Below are 14,964 nucleotides of genomic sequence, written 5' to 3' on the forward strand. Positions count from 1 at the left end.
ACTTCTCTTCACCATGGTTACCTGGCTGCGCTCTGGAGACGGCACCTGATTGGTAAACGCTCGGGAACATGTTGTGGGAAATGTCACACTGGATGTGTCAAGACAAAAACAATCTGACATGCTAGGCATATGTCAAAAAGGGAGATGAGCAACTGCACTGTGCGCCATGAACAGTGAAACTGATTTCCATCCCGTGGAAATCCCACAGAAATCCTATGACCCACAAGAGTCCAGAAAAAAATGTCAGCCTCTACCATATAACCAATATTTGTCAGCGAGGGTGTAAAATCTCAAACCACTTGGCATATCGCAATGACAGAGATCAGGAAAGATTTGATGTTTGAACTTTTCCTTTTTTTGACGATACCAACGATGCCAGCAGTCTAAGCGTCAACCTACAGACCCTCTAATATGAAAACTTGCAGACATTTGGTTCAGTTTTAGCTTCCTGCTGTAACAGCACTGAGGTTTAGCCAAAATTAACACTGTTCACTATACTGAGTAGTAGCATGTGTGTGTGTGTGTGTGTGTGTGTGTGTGTGTGTGTGTGTGTGTGTGTGTGCGTGTGTGTCCAGATTTAAGAATTTTGCAGGGAATATTTTTCACTTTGGGAAAAAAGTGTGAGGTTAATGAGCTATGAAGGCTAGCTGGTCAATATGAGAGGTCAGAGTTTACATCTCCATAGCTGACAGACCACCAGTGTCAACGGCCTGCAGTGCAGTGACACATCACTGTCCCTGCAGGCTACAACCTGCTTCCAGTGACTGTCTTGTACAAATCCATCATAACATTTCAGTCTCTTGTTAACTCTTTGAATCAACCATGAATACAACTAAAGAGTCCTGAAAGGACACGTATTGTACTCAGCAAGTTTATAGTGACAGTATTGTGTCATATTTACTGTTGACCTGTCTGTCCATAAAATGACAGATAATTATTTCATGGCAAGTGCAGTCTAAAGCAAAGTGATCATACTATATGTATGAGTACTACAACACAGTCTCACTTCAGTTCGTTAAACAGTCACAAAATTTAATCTGTAGGATTCCTGAACATGGACAAAAAATCTTGTGTTTTTCTTAATGCGCAGTATGACTTTTAAATTATCCATTTCAATTGGAAGTATCTTTCCTACCTGCACCATACCATATTATTCTCATTAATACATATAAATATGCAACATCTGCCTAAAGTTTCAAAATAAAGCTTGTTTCCTCCATATTGCGTCAAATTTGGACTTTTCCCTCTTTTCTTGCAGCCACAAAAAATAGAATAGAACCTCTGATATATGCTTTAGCAGCTTCTAATACCATAGATGGGTGGGCATCATTGCTATCATCTCCTTTAATGTAAATATTGAATTGCTCGTTAAGATAAGTGCAGGAAATGTCATTTCTCAATAGACATGGTTTTAGCCATCAATGCCTCAAGTACATATCAAAAGGAACAAATAAATGATCACATTCTGTTGTATTCATGTTTTACCGAACTTTTTGGGAATCGGGGAGGTGAAATACAATATAATATATAATATGATATAATCTAATTTAATATAATATGGAAATATGAAACACATTAGGAGCTTGCAGAAATGAGAGGCTGATGTTCTCTCTGTCTCTGTTTCTCTGTCTCTCTGTCTGTCTCTCTCTCTCTCTCTCTCTCTCTCTCTCTCTCTCTCGCTCTCTACCTGTCTGGTTTACCGCTGCTCGTGTTTCCTCAACTTAATTCTCAGACTCACATGTAAAGTACATCAGTGTGAAGCTAACAAAAATCAAAAAGTATAACTTCCGCTCGGCCTTTTCTTGATAAAACGACACCAGATTTTCGTTGGAACAAAGCATAAGCGAGAGTTGTAATAAATTTTCTAATGCTAGGTGTAATACAGCTGAGGAAAAAACGCTCTTGCTCTGTGCATGAAAGTAAAAGACATGGCAGTATTACTGAACAGATGCTTGTGTTTTGGTACCATATGTGGCTTTCAAAATACTGTGAATTTTGACAACATAAACGAATATCCTCCATATTTAGCCTTTTTTCTGTGCCCTCTGAGCAAATCAGTGGACAAATAGGTTGGAGAAAAATGCATCATAAGAGAGTTGAATGTGCTCTGCCAATTACCATCAGCTGGCAACAGAGTTCAGTAGAAAATATTGATGCGTTTATCCACCTTTCGTGGACAGTAGTATGCTTTTACTTTGAAGGCGGATCCTCCGCTTTCCTGTAATTTTGCGCCTTAACGGTCAACATTGACGCGACAGACTCCCCTGACCCACCAGATTGATCTGTTTCCATATGACCGGGCTTTCATCCACAGCGGGGGTCATACACATGCTGCGATCCCTCTGTGGAACAAGTACTGGACCTTGACAGAGAGACAAAGGAGAAAGAGAGAGAGACAGAGAGACAGACAGAGAGGGAGAGAGAGAGAGAGAGGAGGGGGAGACAGAGAGGGAGGGAGAGAGAGAGAGAGAGGAGAGAGAGCGGCCAAATGAAAGCGTGTTATCAGCGGCAGAGGCAGAGGGGAGCGCAGACGCTGGGGAGGCTTCTTTAAATTTCCCTTTTTCTACTTGTCGGATCATAATCGCTTGAGAACTTTCTAAACATGCACCTACTGGGAATATCTCTATTACTGGCATATCTTCTGTACACCAACCTCGCCAGGGACTTTAGCCACAATGACTATTATTACTACGAGCAGGAACAGATGGACGAGCCGGTAAGTTGGAGAGAAAAAGCCCAGAACTTGTTTGAGGTGAACCTGGCAGCGGCTGTGGTTCTGAATGCACACAGCAGCAGCTTGCTTGGGTCTGATATTTCACCTGATTCTGTCAGGATGAGGGCTCAGGGACCACCAGGGTCCACTATGTGGCTTCAGAGGGGTTCAGAACCACATAGTCACGATGTAATTCTCTTAAGTTTCGAGTCAGGCTCTAAGTAGCCTGTGCAGGGGTAAAATATGATCTGCTGAATCCCTGAGAAATTTCTAGTTACCTCTTCAGGTGCGGGGGCCACCACATGACTCATGATGGGGATATTTCTTTTCTTTCATTTTTTTGAAACTGTTGTCCATCATAGCAGATTTGAATGAAAAGTGAAGGTGTGTTTGAAGGAGGTGAAGTGTGTGTACATCTATCCCCATTGCAGAAATGAGGAATAATTTGATTCCACCCTTGTTTCACCATTGTTATCTCAGGGAACCTGCAGCTAAAAATCAAGGAATAGTTAAATATCTCATGTCAAAACACACAGAGAATCTAAGGACAGGCGTCAGGACAGTGAACTCAGTTCATAGTGTACATCATGGAGTACATTATGGAGTAAAATAAAGTCAGGGCATCTACAACACACATTATTGATACAATAATATGAATAAATAGCCTTTATTTTTGGAAGACCTTGTCAAAACCTTTGCATTACACACTGCACTGCAAATTTATTCCGAATGACACTCAACCTCTTTACACGTGAAGTTGAGTGTAGTTGTCGTGAGAAGTGCGACTCAGGCTGTTTTTTTCAGTGCTCACTGCAGCACTGAGAGCAGTGAGCAATTAGAAGGCAGGTGGGTCAAATGAAAGAAGATTTTTACTTGGAATATGGGAAGTGTAGGATCTTGCATTTTTAGAGCTTGACTCATACAAGGGACATCATTTGGGATATCTTTGCCGCTTTTGATTTTTAACTATTCTCAATCTCTATTGAGTCCCAAACTTTACAGATGTGCCATCCAGCATCACCCAGTTGCTCCCAGGTGCTCAGATACTGACGCATGGTCACGCCCTTCAGGCATCTCACACAGACACACACGACACCTCTTCATGTCTGTGTGAAAGCCTTTCTGCCGGAAAGCCTCTCTAACATGTGGTTAATGCTGTGAACACAATCAGATTTAGGCAACAAAACTACTTTGTTAGGTTTAGGAAAAGATCATGGTTTGGCTTTGTCAGTATGTTTCGTACATGGTGTGATATAAATGTTACATAGGTTAACTTAAATACACAAATGAAAATAAGCCAATGTTTTTTTCCTGGTTTTTACACGGGGCATGAACAGTGATCTGCTGGATGAAAGTCCTTTGCTTCTTTGACACATCCACCCACCCCATCCTCTTACTTTGTGACCTTGTCACTCGTCACCTGACTTGCTCTGATCGTCTAATATGATGGGATGGGTTTACATTTTGCTACTGTGTCTTACAGATGCTAAAGGGTGCCTTGTGCGCCTGTATGGGATGAAATGTCGGTATTTGATGCTCTGGGAATGACAACAGTGTGGGATTACCCCCATGATGTGATTAATGCTAAGACAAAACAGAACAGAGCGTAGACACAAACCTGCGGCCTCATCACTACTTAAACTCTGCATCTGCTATGTTTTATGCATCCACAGGATGCTACACAAACAAGACTTTAAAATCAGTGTGCCTTATTCTAAATGATTTAATGTTTGAGCCAGAACATGCACCCTTATCCCCTGGAAATGTTTCTGTATTCCCTAGACATGTATATAACAATACTAGCAGAAAGAAGCCAGAAATGTACTTTATTAACCCATGTAGCCTACCAACAAAATATGCAGACTGATCCCCCAAAACGCCCTGAAAAAGTGGCACATGCCGTAGAAATGTACAGTTGCCAATTGCCACAGAACTGTTGAAACATGGCCAGAAAAAAAAAGCAGCCCCAGAGTGCTTGCACTTTTCCCCTCTGACTCAGTTTTATCTCGATCCACTCTCCAACTTTGATTCCCCTGCTGTGTGTGTGTGGCTTTGGACAAGCGAAAACAAAAGGCACGTTAGCAACAGTCAGCGCTCCGAGCGAGAAGCCAAAGCCAGATCTCCCTGAGTGTCGTTTCCTAACTGTTTGCAATGATCTGTTCTGGTGCACAGGATATCATTAAAGGTTTAGCCGGAGCTGTTTCTGCTGAGCCTTCGGGATCTGCGAGGTCATGGACAGAGATAGATACACAAACACTGATTCTGCCTATCGCACCATGAACTCGCTGTTTATTGTTTCACACACAGAGGGGGACGCTGATATTTACTGGCTTTTGTTAAATGGTTATTATCCGTCTGTCAGGTTTCAGAATCAGAGCTGGATTGATACACCATTGAAACGTGCTTTTCTTTAATGCGATGCCAGCAGGTTTGAATTGAACTGAACTGCTGAGGAAACAGTGAGACAGAGCGGTGAACATTCTCCAGGGGGGGAGGATTAGGAAGGAGTGCTTTCAAATTAGCCAGAGAAAAGAGCCAATGGAGGCAGGTGTCACAGGGGTCAAGTGTGTGTGTGTGTGTGTGTGTGTGTGTGTGTAAGGGGGGATAAGTGCTAAGCAGTAGCAGTCAGCCATTTGATCACAGCAGACTTTTAATTGGAATGATGAGTGTTTCTCTCCTGTCCTCCTCATCTCTGCTGTCAGGTGAAAATCCTCTGTAGCCGTTCGCTGTCTCAGGATTTAAAAAGTCATGTAGGTTGGTTCTTGCTTGAGCATGTTGATGCTGATGCTGATAATGCGGTAGGGTGGGAATGCTTTCCACACTTACATTGCTTGTTTGACGCTCAGAATGAGTAGTTCAGTCTGTTTTGTTCGATGTCTGGGGGTGTGGAATTAGAAAGAGGTGAGCTTACCAGACCTCTGTAGCCTGCTCCTCATCTCTGCTTGAGGCTCCAGGCTACATTAGCCACTAGTAGCATAACACACCTGAATCAAGTTGCACCTGTGGGTGATGTAGGCACCAGGTTTTGACAAAGAAGACAAATGCATGGAACATAAAAGACTTTTCTCTGGTTCCTCTGCATTTTGATACTTCAGAAAACAAACTGTCCCTTGTGAGTCTGACATTTTTCTGGGAGTGCAATTCTAACTCGGTGTAATTCTCTTTTAAGACTAATATGCTGTAGCTTCCAGCGGTTACTAAGGCTGTTTTCAGCATACTACCAGTGAATGCAGTATGAAACTGCCAAATGGACTGATTTTGTTGCTTGCTAGGCCAGGAAGTCAACAATTGCATGGCTAATGGCAAACCACAGCAACTGTGCAGCATCCCTTTATGCTGTAAACAAGAGAGGTTATATCTGTGGATTTTCATGATTTTCTGAAAGCTGAACATTTACCTGTGAGATGATCTGATGTTTGGAAGGAACCAGATCGGGATTACTCTCCCAGTATTTCTGTTGGCTGCCTACAAAGGTTTATGATACTGTCTCAGACTCAGCACAGTAACAGTGAGCACAGCAGCTGTGAGCGTGGTGCCAAAGCTTTGGGTCCGTCCTGTAGGTCCTGCGGTCGGCTGCTGCCTCAGCCAGCAGGTTTTGAGTTTAGCACAGAACGTCTCTGGTCCTCAGAGCCGCTATTTTAATGTAAAAGAGTGGAACTACTGTAGAGCGTCAGAGGAGGGGGGAGAATATAGTGCTGCACACAACAAGACGCACAGTACAGGCTATATGTACATGGTCTATTGAATCATGTCACAAGATGGTTTAGGAAACATGACAAGGATGGAGTCCATGTGAGAGATTCACTTAAAACAAGAGTTATTTATTAAACCAAGGTTAACACAAAGTCTGAGGCCAACCAAAAGACAGTGATGCATGCTGGAAGCCAGCTGTAGCAGAGGAGAGACAGGCTCAACATGTGGACCAGCCTTTATATCCCCGGGGCCCAGGTGAGCTTCATCAGATGACCTTCGTATGTCAACCAATTGCCTGGTGACGTTGCCAGGACACCCTCCAAGGCAGTGGGAGGGGTGTTACAATTACATTTATAACACAATCTACTGAAATGTGCATCAAAATACAGACATCACTGTGACTCATGCAGGTGTGAAACATGTCAATGTCTGAATGTTACAGTTTATTGTGAAGTGTAAAGAGTATTACAGCCTCTAGGGTCTTCTTGTGGCGATCTACAGTCTTGCTAAACATTCATTACAGAATGAATCAGTGCTACACTGGGTGTCTATGTGCAGTCCATTATCCTGAATTAATCAGGCAAGCTTGATTCCAAAATCACCGGTATGAGTTCTGGCCTGGAAGAATCTATGTTTGAGTTGTGACAATAACTGCCATTACTGTATGTAATACACCAGCAGACACACTGAATCAGCTCTGAAGCTGTACATGGTTCAGCCTAGACCCCCTCTGACTTGACTTACTACATTTGGCTTCTTATAGAGGAAAAATCCCCAGTCAACCTCTCCAATGAACCCTGTTTAGTACCATTTGTCTTACATGACTTTGGTAGTGGCCCCTCCTTTTTATTTTTTTTTCCTCTCTCCTCCGTGTTGTTATTGGCTTTCCACATCTAATTTTCCTTTTGACCTGGGGGATCTGCTGCGGGACAGTTTTTGCTTCATTGCTTTGGGGTTTTCTGAGGGTGAGACCGATCAGCATGCCGGTACTGCACCAAATGGTATTTCAAGATCATTAGTGGGTGATAATACTTCTTTACGGAGACTCCTGTCTGCAGTACCAGATGGAGGGGATTTCACCACACATGGCGATGCATTGAATGTGAGAAAGTTTAGACAAACACAATTTAGTTCTTAACTGTCACTTTGGTCATATTTGTTGTTATTGGCCTCTTACTGTATGCTGTTCTCAGTGCAGTTTTTTGAGACTGCTGCACCACCATCCTTGAAGGATTTGCCATTGAACTCTGATCCTGTAGTTGGAAATTTGAACAACTCTACAGATATGTGATCATAGACTATATATATAGAATAGAGAATACTGGAATTTATATACAGGACTTACTTACTGTCACATTTTCTAAATATGCTGGCTTCCTCTCTTTTGCCTCAGTTATGTGTTTTGGAGGAGGACTGGCTCAGTAGTAGAGCATCTGCCAAATGTTCACCACCAACATTGTCCATTTGTGGTTGTGTGTGTAGGCAACTCAAATCATACGATGCAGGTCAGAAAATGACTGTGCTTGGCTAAACATTGAAAAAGCCAGTGGTGACTTGAAGCAGAAGACAGAACACAAGCCATGGCCTTTGGTGTACATGTTCTTTACGCTTCACAGTTTACACCTGCCCCTGCACAAGTGTTTGCCCTTGTAGTAAAAGGTCAGCTCACGAACCTGCATTGCGATCTAATGCTACCAGTGAATATAAGCTGCAGCATTTTACCTCTTAAACATATTAGTCACTGCATATTAATTCTATCTGAGTTATAAACATAACAGGCATATTATGAACTTATAAAATTAATCTGTTGGCAAACAGCTACCCACTGTACTCTATATATTCATCAGACATGAAACAGCATTAGTATTCATTTGGAGAGGCATTTTTAGCCACTTGACAAATGTAAGTTTAATATTCACTCTCTTTTAGCTCTGTTTTGGTCTCCACCCACCTCTGAGGGAAGTGTCTGGCTCTTTAGCTGCAAAATGCTCCACTATGTTCACCAGTGAGTCACTTTGTTGTGGAAGCATGTTGATGACAAAAGATTTGAGAGAGGTGAATACAAATTCTGAGCACGACTCTGGAAGTAAACATTTGAGAGCACACAGAAAAGGATTCATAAGAGCAGAATCACATTTGAACATGCAGTTTGGCTCATGTGCGTGTTTGTTTCTGAGTCCACTCTCAATTGTCTTCAGCTGTTTTGGCAACCTCTGACTGCTTGAAATTGCAAGAGGTTGCCAATTTCCAACAATTTAAAAAATTTGTATTTTTGATCAGCAAGCTGCTAGTGTTTTCATTAACAAATACTAGGACTAGATATGCTTGTCAACAACCTTTTTTGTATGATGAGATCATTAAACACTAAAGCTGTGACTATTTCATGACAACAGACAACACTAAAATGAAGTTTAAAAAAGGAAAACTTACCAAAGCCGTTCTTGATATTTGTGAAACCAGTGATGTTTTCAGCTAGCTAGCAAGCCGTATTTAAAGCAGCAGTGGAAGCTTCAGTGTAAAACTAGTGAGCTGACTGTCTAAAAGCTGCACGCCTTGCAGTCATAACCAGCAGCCTAGTGTTGTGTGTGTTTGGTGTGTTTATTTGTCCTTCACGTTACTATGAAAATGAATTTGAGCTGTGTGCTGCTCAGAGGCACAGGAACATTTTGTACTGGCAGAATGAGTTTATGTAATTTATGCATATTTATGTTATTTTATTCATTATGTAGCTCCTGTCATACCAAAAATGCAGCTCAAATGGCCATACAAAAAAAAGAAGAAAAAAATTACATGCACTAAGTGGTTTACAGTTATAATAAAAAAAAGATTAGAATATAATAGATTAGAGAAAAAACAACAAGTCAATGCAAACATAAGATGGGAAGCAAGACTTGCTTTACAACAATAGTAAACAGAGGCAAAAATATAACATATAATACATCATAACAGAATAAAAATACAATAAAAAGTATGCATGACATAAAATAGAAAAAATCCAGTGAATGGACTAATGTGCTCTCTGCTCTTGGTTCCGGTTCAGATCTGAGCTGCAGTTTTGAATAAACTGAAGCATTTAAATTGAGCCAAATTCTGGTGATCCAACTGATGCCCTAACCTCACCTAGTTTATGGTTTATGTCAGATGTCTGTTCTAAAACTGCTGTCATTGTTAATGTAGCCACAGCCCATAATAATGTTATTATTATTAGTATTAGTGTTTGTTTGCAGCATCAGTTTTTTTTAATCCCACAGGGAGCTGGATCAGATCGCAGTAAACCCAACCACCCCCATATTAGGCTCATTTGATTTGTGACAGCAAGTGTTGTTTAGATTGGTTCTAATCATTGTCTGTTAAAAATAGTCAGAAATAACAATGAAAGACAAAATAGGAAAACCCTGTATTGGTTTTAGAAAAAAATCACGCTAGAAATATCTGTTAACACAAAGCTCACACAGACTCTGTGACTTATAGCTTGTTACTACTTTCAAATGTATTTGACTCTCAAAATTACTCTGCCACAGTGGTTTTGCCAGCAAATTCAATGTGATTTTAGTCTTTTAGTTTCAATGCATTTTGTTTTTTAAATACAATCCAGACATAAAATACTCTTTGTTTCCATCTGGTGGTAAAAAATGCGACTGTCTCAACTTCCAACTCCAGCTGACCGGGTGATGCTCTGCTGTCAGTTTCAGTTTGCACTCAGGGGATTCAGACTGCCAAAAGTAAGTGCAAGCAGCTTTGATCATTACGAGAATCCCTGCTGCTGGTTCAAATGTAGTTACACCATTCCTCATGCATGCTCCAATCATTTGTTATGCTCATCATTCCATCCTCCGTCAAGCACAAATCTGCTCCTACAAATCTGTGCCTTCCAAAGTTGACTTACACAGTGAGCAGCTCGTGCAGTTTGTTTTGTTCTCATAAACCTGTTGGTGTCAGTGTATTTCCATACTTTGCTGTTCTGTTACAGTCAGTGTACAAACTACTGTATCATTATATTTGTATGTTTATTTTTTAACATTAATGAATGTTCTCTTCCTACAATCTATCCAACCATTGGTTTCTATTTATTTCAGTATGCATTGACAGTAGAATAATCACTGATGTCTAAATTGCAGGTAAATGAATGGAAACCAATGTCAGGAAGGTAGGAAAGAAATATTCTAAAATACTATCACGTGGCTTGAACTTATGAAATGTGCACAAAGTATGCTGTAAATCTGGTAAAAACCCACTTTTATGTTAGTAGGGGTCCAAGCAGTGACCTACCAGCTAGGGTCCCTAACCCTGAAAAAAGTACAAAGATATTCATAAATCAAAACTGGCAAAATGATTGTGATAAACTTGGTTCACTTGTCTGGATGTTAGGTCTGAGTTTAGCTCTGCAGTCTCGGAATACTCTGGCCCTCGGGAGCACCAGAAATGTGAAAAGTTTTTATCATGTAATCAGCTTCATAAATTCATACAAAAGTTTGTGTGCATGATCTAGGGTCATCACTAATGCATACAATTTGATAATAATTCATAAAAGTGGCTGTGGCTTATTACAACAAATCTAAAGTTTAATCTAAGTTTGCCTCTCAGCAACATATGGTAAATTCAGAAGTCGGTCACTGTATATTTTTCAAAATGAATTAATCTCTATATCTCCAATATGTCTATATCTCCAATCGCCAAGTCTCCATTCAATCACTACCAGACTTGACACAGACATTATTTAGTTACTAGATGCCACAAGTTTCCAATGGTGTTCAGATGTCAAACACTTTCTCTTGTCTCTCTCTTGCCCAGGCCTCCACCAGCCAAATGGGTTAGGGCTTTGTCTTTTATTTGCACACATCACACACACTTCACTCAGACACTGTCTGGGTCAATCAGCACTGACCTAGCTCACTAACATTATTATTATGATTTATCTCAGGTTGACGGTCATAGTCATCTTAGAGACTTGATAAGAATCATGTGATCATCTTTCAGCTATTTATCTGTAAATGTGTCATTTTGCTGAATATTTTAACTTTAGCTGCATGGATTCTCACATGGTCCTGGTTTCAACACCACTCTTCTGTACACTGGGAGTCAAGAGGACTTTTTTTTGGTGTTACAGATCATTGTTATTCACTCTCATTTACTTCAGCGCAGTATTTGGCTAACTGTAGACAGACCTAAGTCAATGTTTAGTGGCAAACTGCTGTCAGTGACAGTGTATTCCTGATGGTCACATCCAGCCTGGCAGCGAGGTGCATGCATTTTCCTGTTTCTGCCCATCTTGTTGAAATGCCGTATCTGGTGCTACTTTACAATCTCCCATGATAAATATATAATTAATATCTTTTCTTTTTCTTCTTCTTCTTATTTTCTCTGCAAAAAGTGCAAAAACCATACGACCTAGACACAAAAAAAATTGGAAGGTGGGTTGCAAATTACACCCATGTCTTGGGCACATATAATGACACTCATTCACCTCAAGGTGAAGTTTACACCTTTGCAAGTAGCATGCCAGAAAGTTTCCAACTTTCATGTTATTTGTAGATGACCCTGAACTCTGCAATAGATAGATGAATGTGGTGAAATACTCGTCACAATGCCAACATCTTTCTCTCTGTGTCTCCCCAACTCTGTCTCAATGTCTCTCTGTGGGCTTATGTTGCTCCATCCCTCTTACTTCATCATGATAAAGATGACTAAGAATAGAGTAATATCGATACTCTTTTTCCTCCTTAAGGCTTTATCCTGACCCAGTCACCACATCATCTCTCATCTCTGGTTCTATTTATTCTCGACCGAACTGCTTCACCCCCTCTCTCTGCCTCCCCCTCACTGTCTGTCTGTATCTCTTGCCCATATTTCACAACCCCCTGGAGTCTTCAGTGGAATGTAGTGTGTAATTAACAATCATTTCCAAGGAATTTTCTGCGATTTCTCTGAGGACAGTCCAGCTCATTCTCACTGATCTGCCTGAGTTTTTAGATACGTGTCCGTCAGCTTCAAATATCAACATTGTTAACAAAAAATAGCACTCTAAAAAATGCTAAATGTTCCTCGAGATTCAAACAGAAGTAGACTTGGTGTGTTTCTGTTGAGCATCTGTTTGGCTCCCTTATAATGACTGAGTCAAAACAAAACATTAACATTTTAGGTCGCTGTTCAAAAAAGCCATTTAAAAGATCGTGACAGGTAAAGGTTTGGAAATGGTTTGAGAAATTCTGATCTAGAGGGTAAATATGAATACATCAAGATGTACACAGTGTGAACAGTAGTAATAGTATGAACAGTGTGTAATGAATACACTAAGATGTGTACAATGAGACCAGTTTGAACATGTGCGGCAGTTACATCACTGTATTCAGAGTTCAGCAGGGTGACAGCTGAGCAGAAGAAGCTGTTCCTGTGCCTTCTGGTCCTGGAACAGAGAGTCCTATAGCACCTCGCAGCAGGGAGGAGGGCTTGTTTGTGGCTGGGGTGAGACGTGTCCATGACGATGCTGCAGCCCCTCCACAGACACTGGCTGTGCTGGACTGTCTCACTGGCAGGGAGTGGAAAACCAGTGATGTGTTGGGCAGTTTTCACCAACTTCTGCAGAGACAGAGCAGTTGCCATACTGTGACGGTAAGGATGCTCTCACTGGTGTGGTAGTAGAAATTCAACAGAATCTGAGCAGACAGATGGACCTACTTCAGTTTCCTCAGGAAGACTCTGTTGGGTCTGGTTCTGCTTTAGGTTTCTGGCTGTTGAAAGGAAATGTTTCCTTTTTTCTGTCGCCAAGTGCTTGCTTATGGGGGAATTGTTGGGTCTCTGTACATTACAGTATTGTCTAGGCCTGCTCAATATGGAAAGTGTCGTGAGACAACTTTGTTGTGATTTGAGGCTGTTTAAATAAAATTGAATTTAGCTGAATTGACTCTGGGGAAAAAGCCAAGTTAGTAACATACATCAATGGGACATGAATGCGTACAGATGAGGGAGAGTCTAATCTAGTCAGTCTAGGCCTATAGCAGCATAACTAGGGGATGGGCAAGCCTGACCCAACCCTAAATGTAAGCTTTATCTAAGAGAAAAGTATTGAGCCAACTCTTAAATGTAGGATCAGAGGATCAGTGTCTGCCCCCTGGACCTAGACTGGAAGATGGTGTCACAGGAGCGGAGCTTTATCGCTGAAGTAAGACTGTATTCTGGGAGGGCAATGTTGAGTAATAGGGCGCTGAGCTCTTTTAGGTAAGATGGTGACCATTTAGTGCTTTGTAAGGATAAGGATTCTAAATTCTATTCTGGATTTTACAGGGAGAGAGGCTAATAAATATGATCTCTTCTCCTAATTTTTGTCAGAATATGTGCTGCAGCATGCGGGATCAGCTGGAGAGTCTTTTGGGGAAGGAATTACAATAATTCACCCTGGAAGTAACAAATGCGTGGACTAGTTTTTCTGCGGGAGTTAAAGGACATATGATAACCCAGATTCCTTACAGTGGTGCTGGAAGCCAGGACAATGCCACCCAGAGTAGCTATATCATGAGATAATGAGTTTCTAAGGTTAGGTTAGGGCCTAGTACTATAAAGATTCATCTATAACAAGTACAAACTGGAATCGATCTGTGTGGGACTTGAACCAGCTTTGTGCAGTTCCTTGAATGCCAATTAATTCTTCCAGTCTCTGTAATAGAATCTGATGGTGAATGGTGTCAAATGCAGCACTTCGATCTAAAACAAGTCCTTTGTGTTGTGTGTCCCATGTGATTGCCGGAACTGCTTCGCTTTGGTGAGGCGTCTGATGTAAGATGGTTGTGACGTTGCTACTCACAGCTAGTTTTCCAGGTTTGGGTCTCCCCGTCTTGAGCAGAGAAAAGTCAGTTTGGAAAATAAATGCTCACAGTAGTTGGTTGTGCCAAATTGAGATGCGAACTTCATCTCCTCACAATGAGAAAATCCTCACAACATAAATACAGTTTATAGAACTTGAGCAGAGGGAGGTTGTTTTACCTAGCTTTCAGATAATTGTTGCTTTGCAGCACAGTGATTTCATGTTGAAGGTTGTCAGGCACATCACGTTAAGGGGCATAACAAATATGTTCAGTTCCTTTTGTTCACTTTTCTTGTCCTGAAACTTCAGTTTTGCACACTCACCACCATATTCATAGCAGGTTTTTGCTCTAGCAGACTAGGAAAATACAGTGTCACCCCTTTCCAGTTGTACTTGCTTCAGACCTAAAGGGTTAGACAAACTCTGTTTCAGCATCAAGCCTTTGTCAGAGAGTCAAACACATCTCATGGAACAAAAGGTCCTTTTATAGTGGCAATCCACCAAAAGCACTCTTCCACTTGGAGATAATGGTGTGGCCTAGAGTGGGTGTAGACTCTGGTGTGGATTGGCCCACAATATTTATTAAACCTGAATTAAAGAGCATTATAATCACATAAAAACAAAACAAAACAAAAACCACCTAGATGTTTCCACAGCATCATATTCTAGCAGAGGAGCTACACTTGCCACAACTTTAATGTCAGTCCAAATAATTTCATATTTGAAAGCACAGAGCTTGAGGTTCAGCTCTGAGAGCTAC

The 14,964-nt window shown here is 41.1% G+C and overlaps 1 protein-coding gene across 1 annotated transcript in view; it reads left to right on the top strand.

Moving 5' to 3' along the window:
• The first annotated feature begins 2,509 nt into the window (after nt 1-2,509).
• Nucleotides 2,510-14,964, top strand: part of vegfc (vascular endothelial growth factor c) — a 68,840-nt gene continuing 56,385 nt past the window's right edge. The window contains exon 1 of the mRNA XM_041933881.1: nt 2,510-2,716. Within this exon, the coding sequence (XP_041789815.1) occupies nt 2,603-2,716 (114 nt within the window). The 5' untranslated portion in view covers nt 2,510-2,602. The remainder of the gene's footprint in view (nt 2,717-14,964) is intronic.

Source organism: Chelmon rostratus, chromosome 3 (genome assembly GCF_017976325.1).
Source record: "Chelmon rostratus isolate fCheRos1 chromosome 3, fCheRos1.pri, whole genome shotgun sequence".
Lineage (NCBI taxonomy): Eukaryota > Metazoa > Chordata > Actinopteri > Chaetodontiformes > Chaetodontidae > Chelmon > Chelmon rostratus.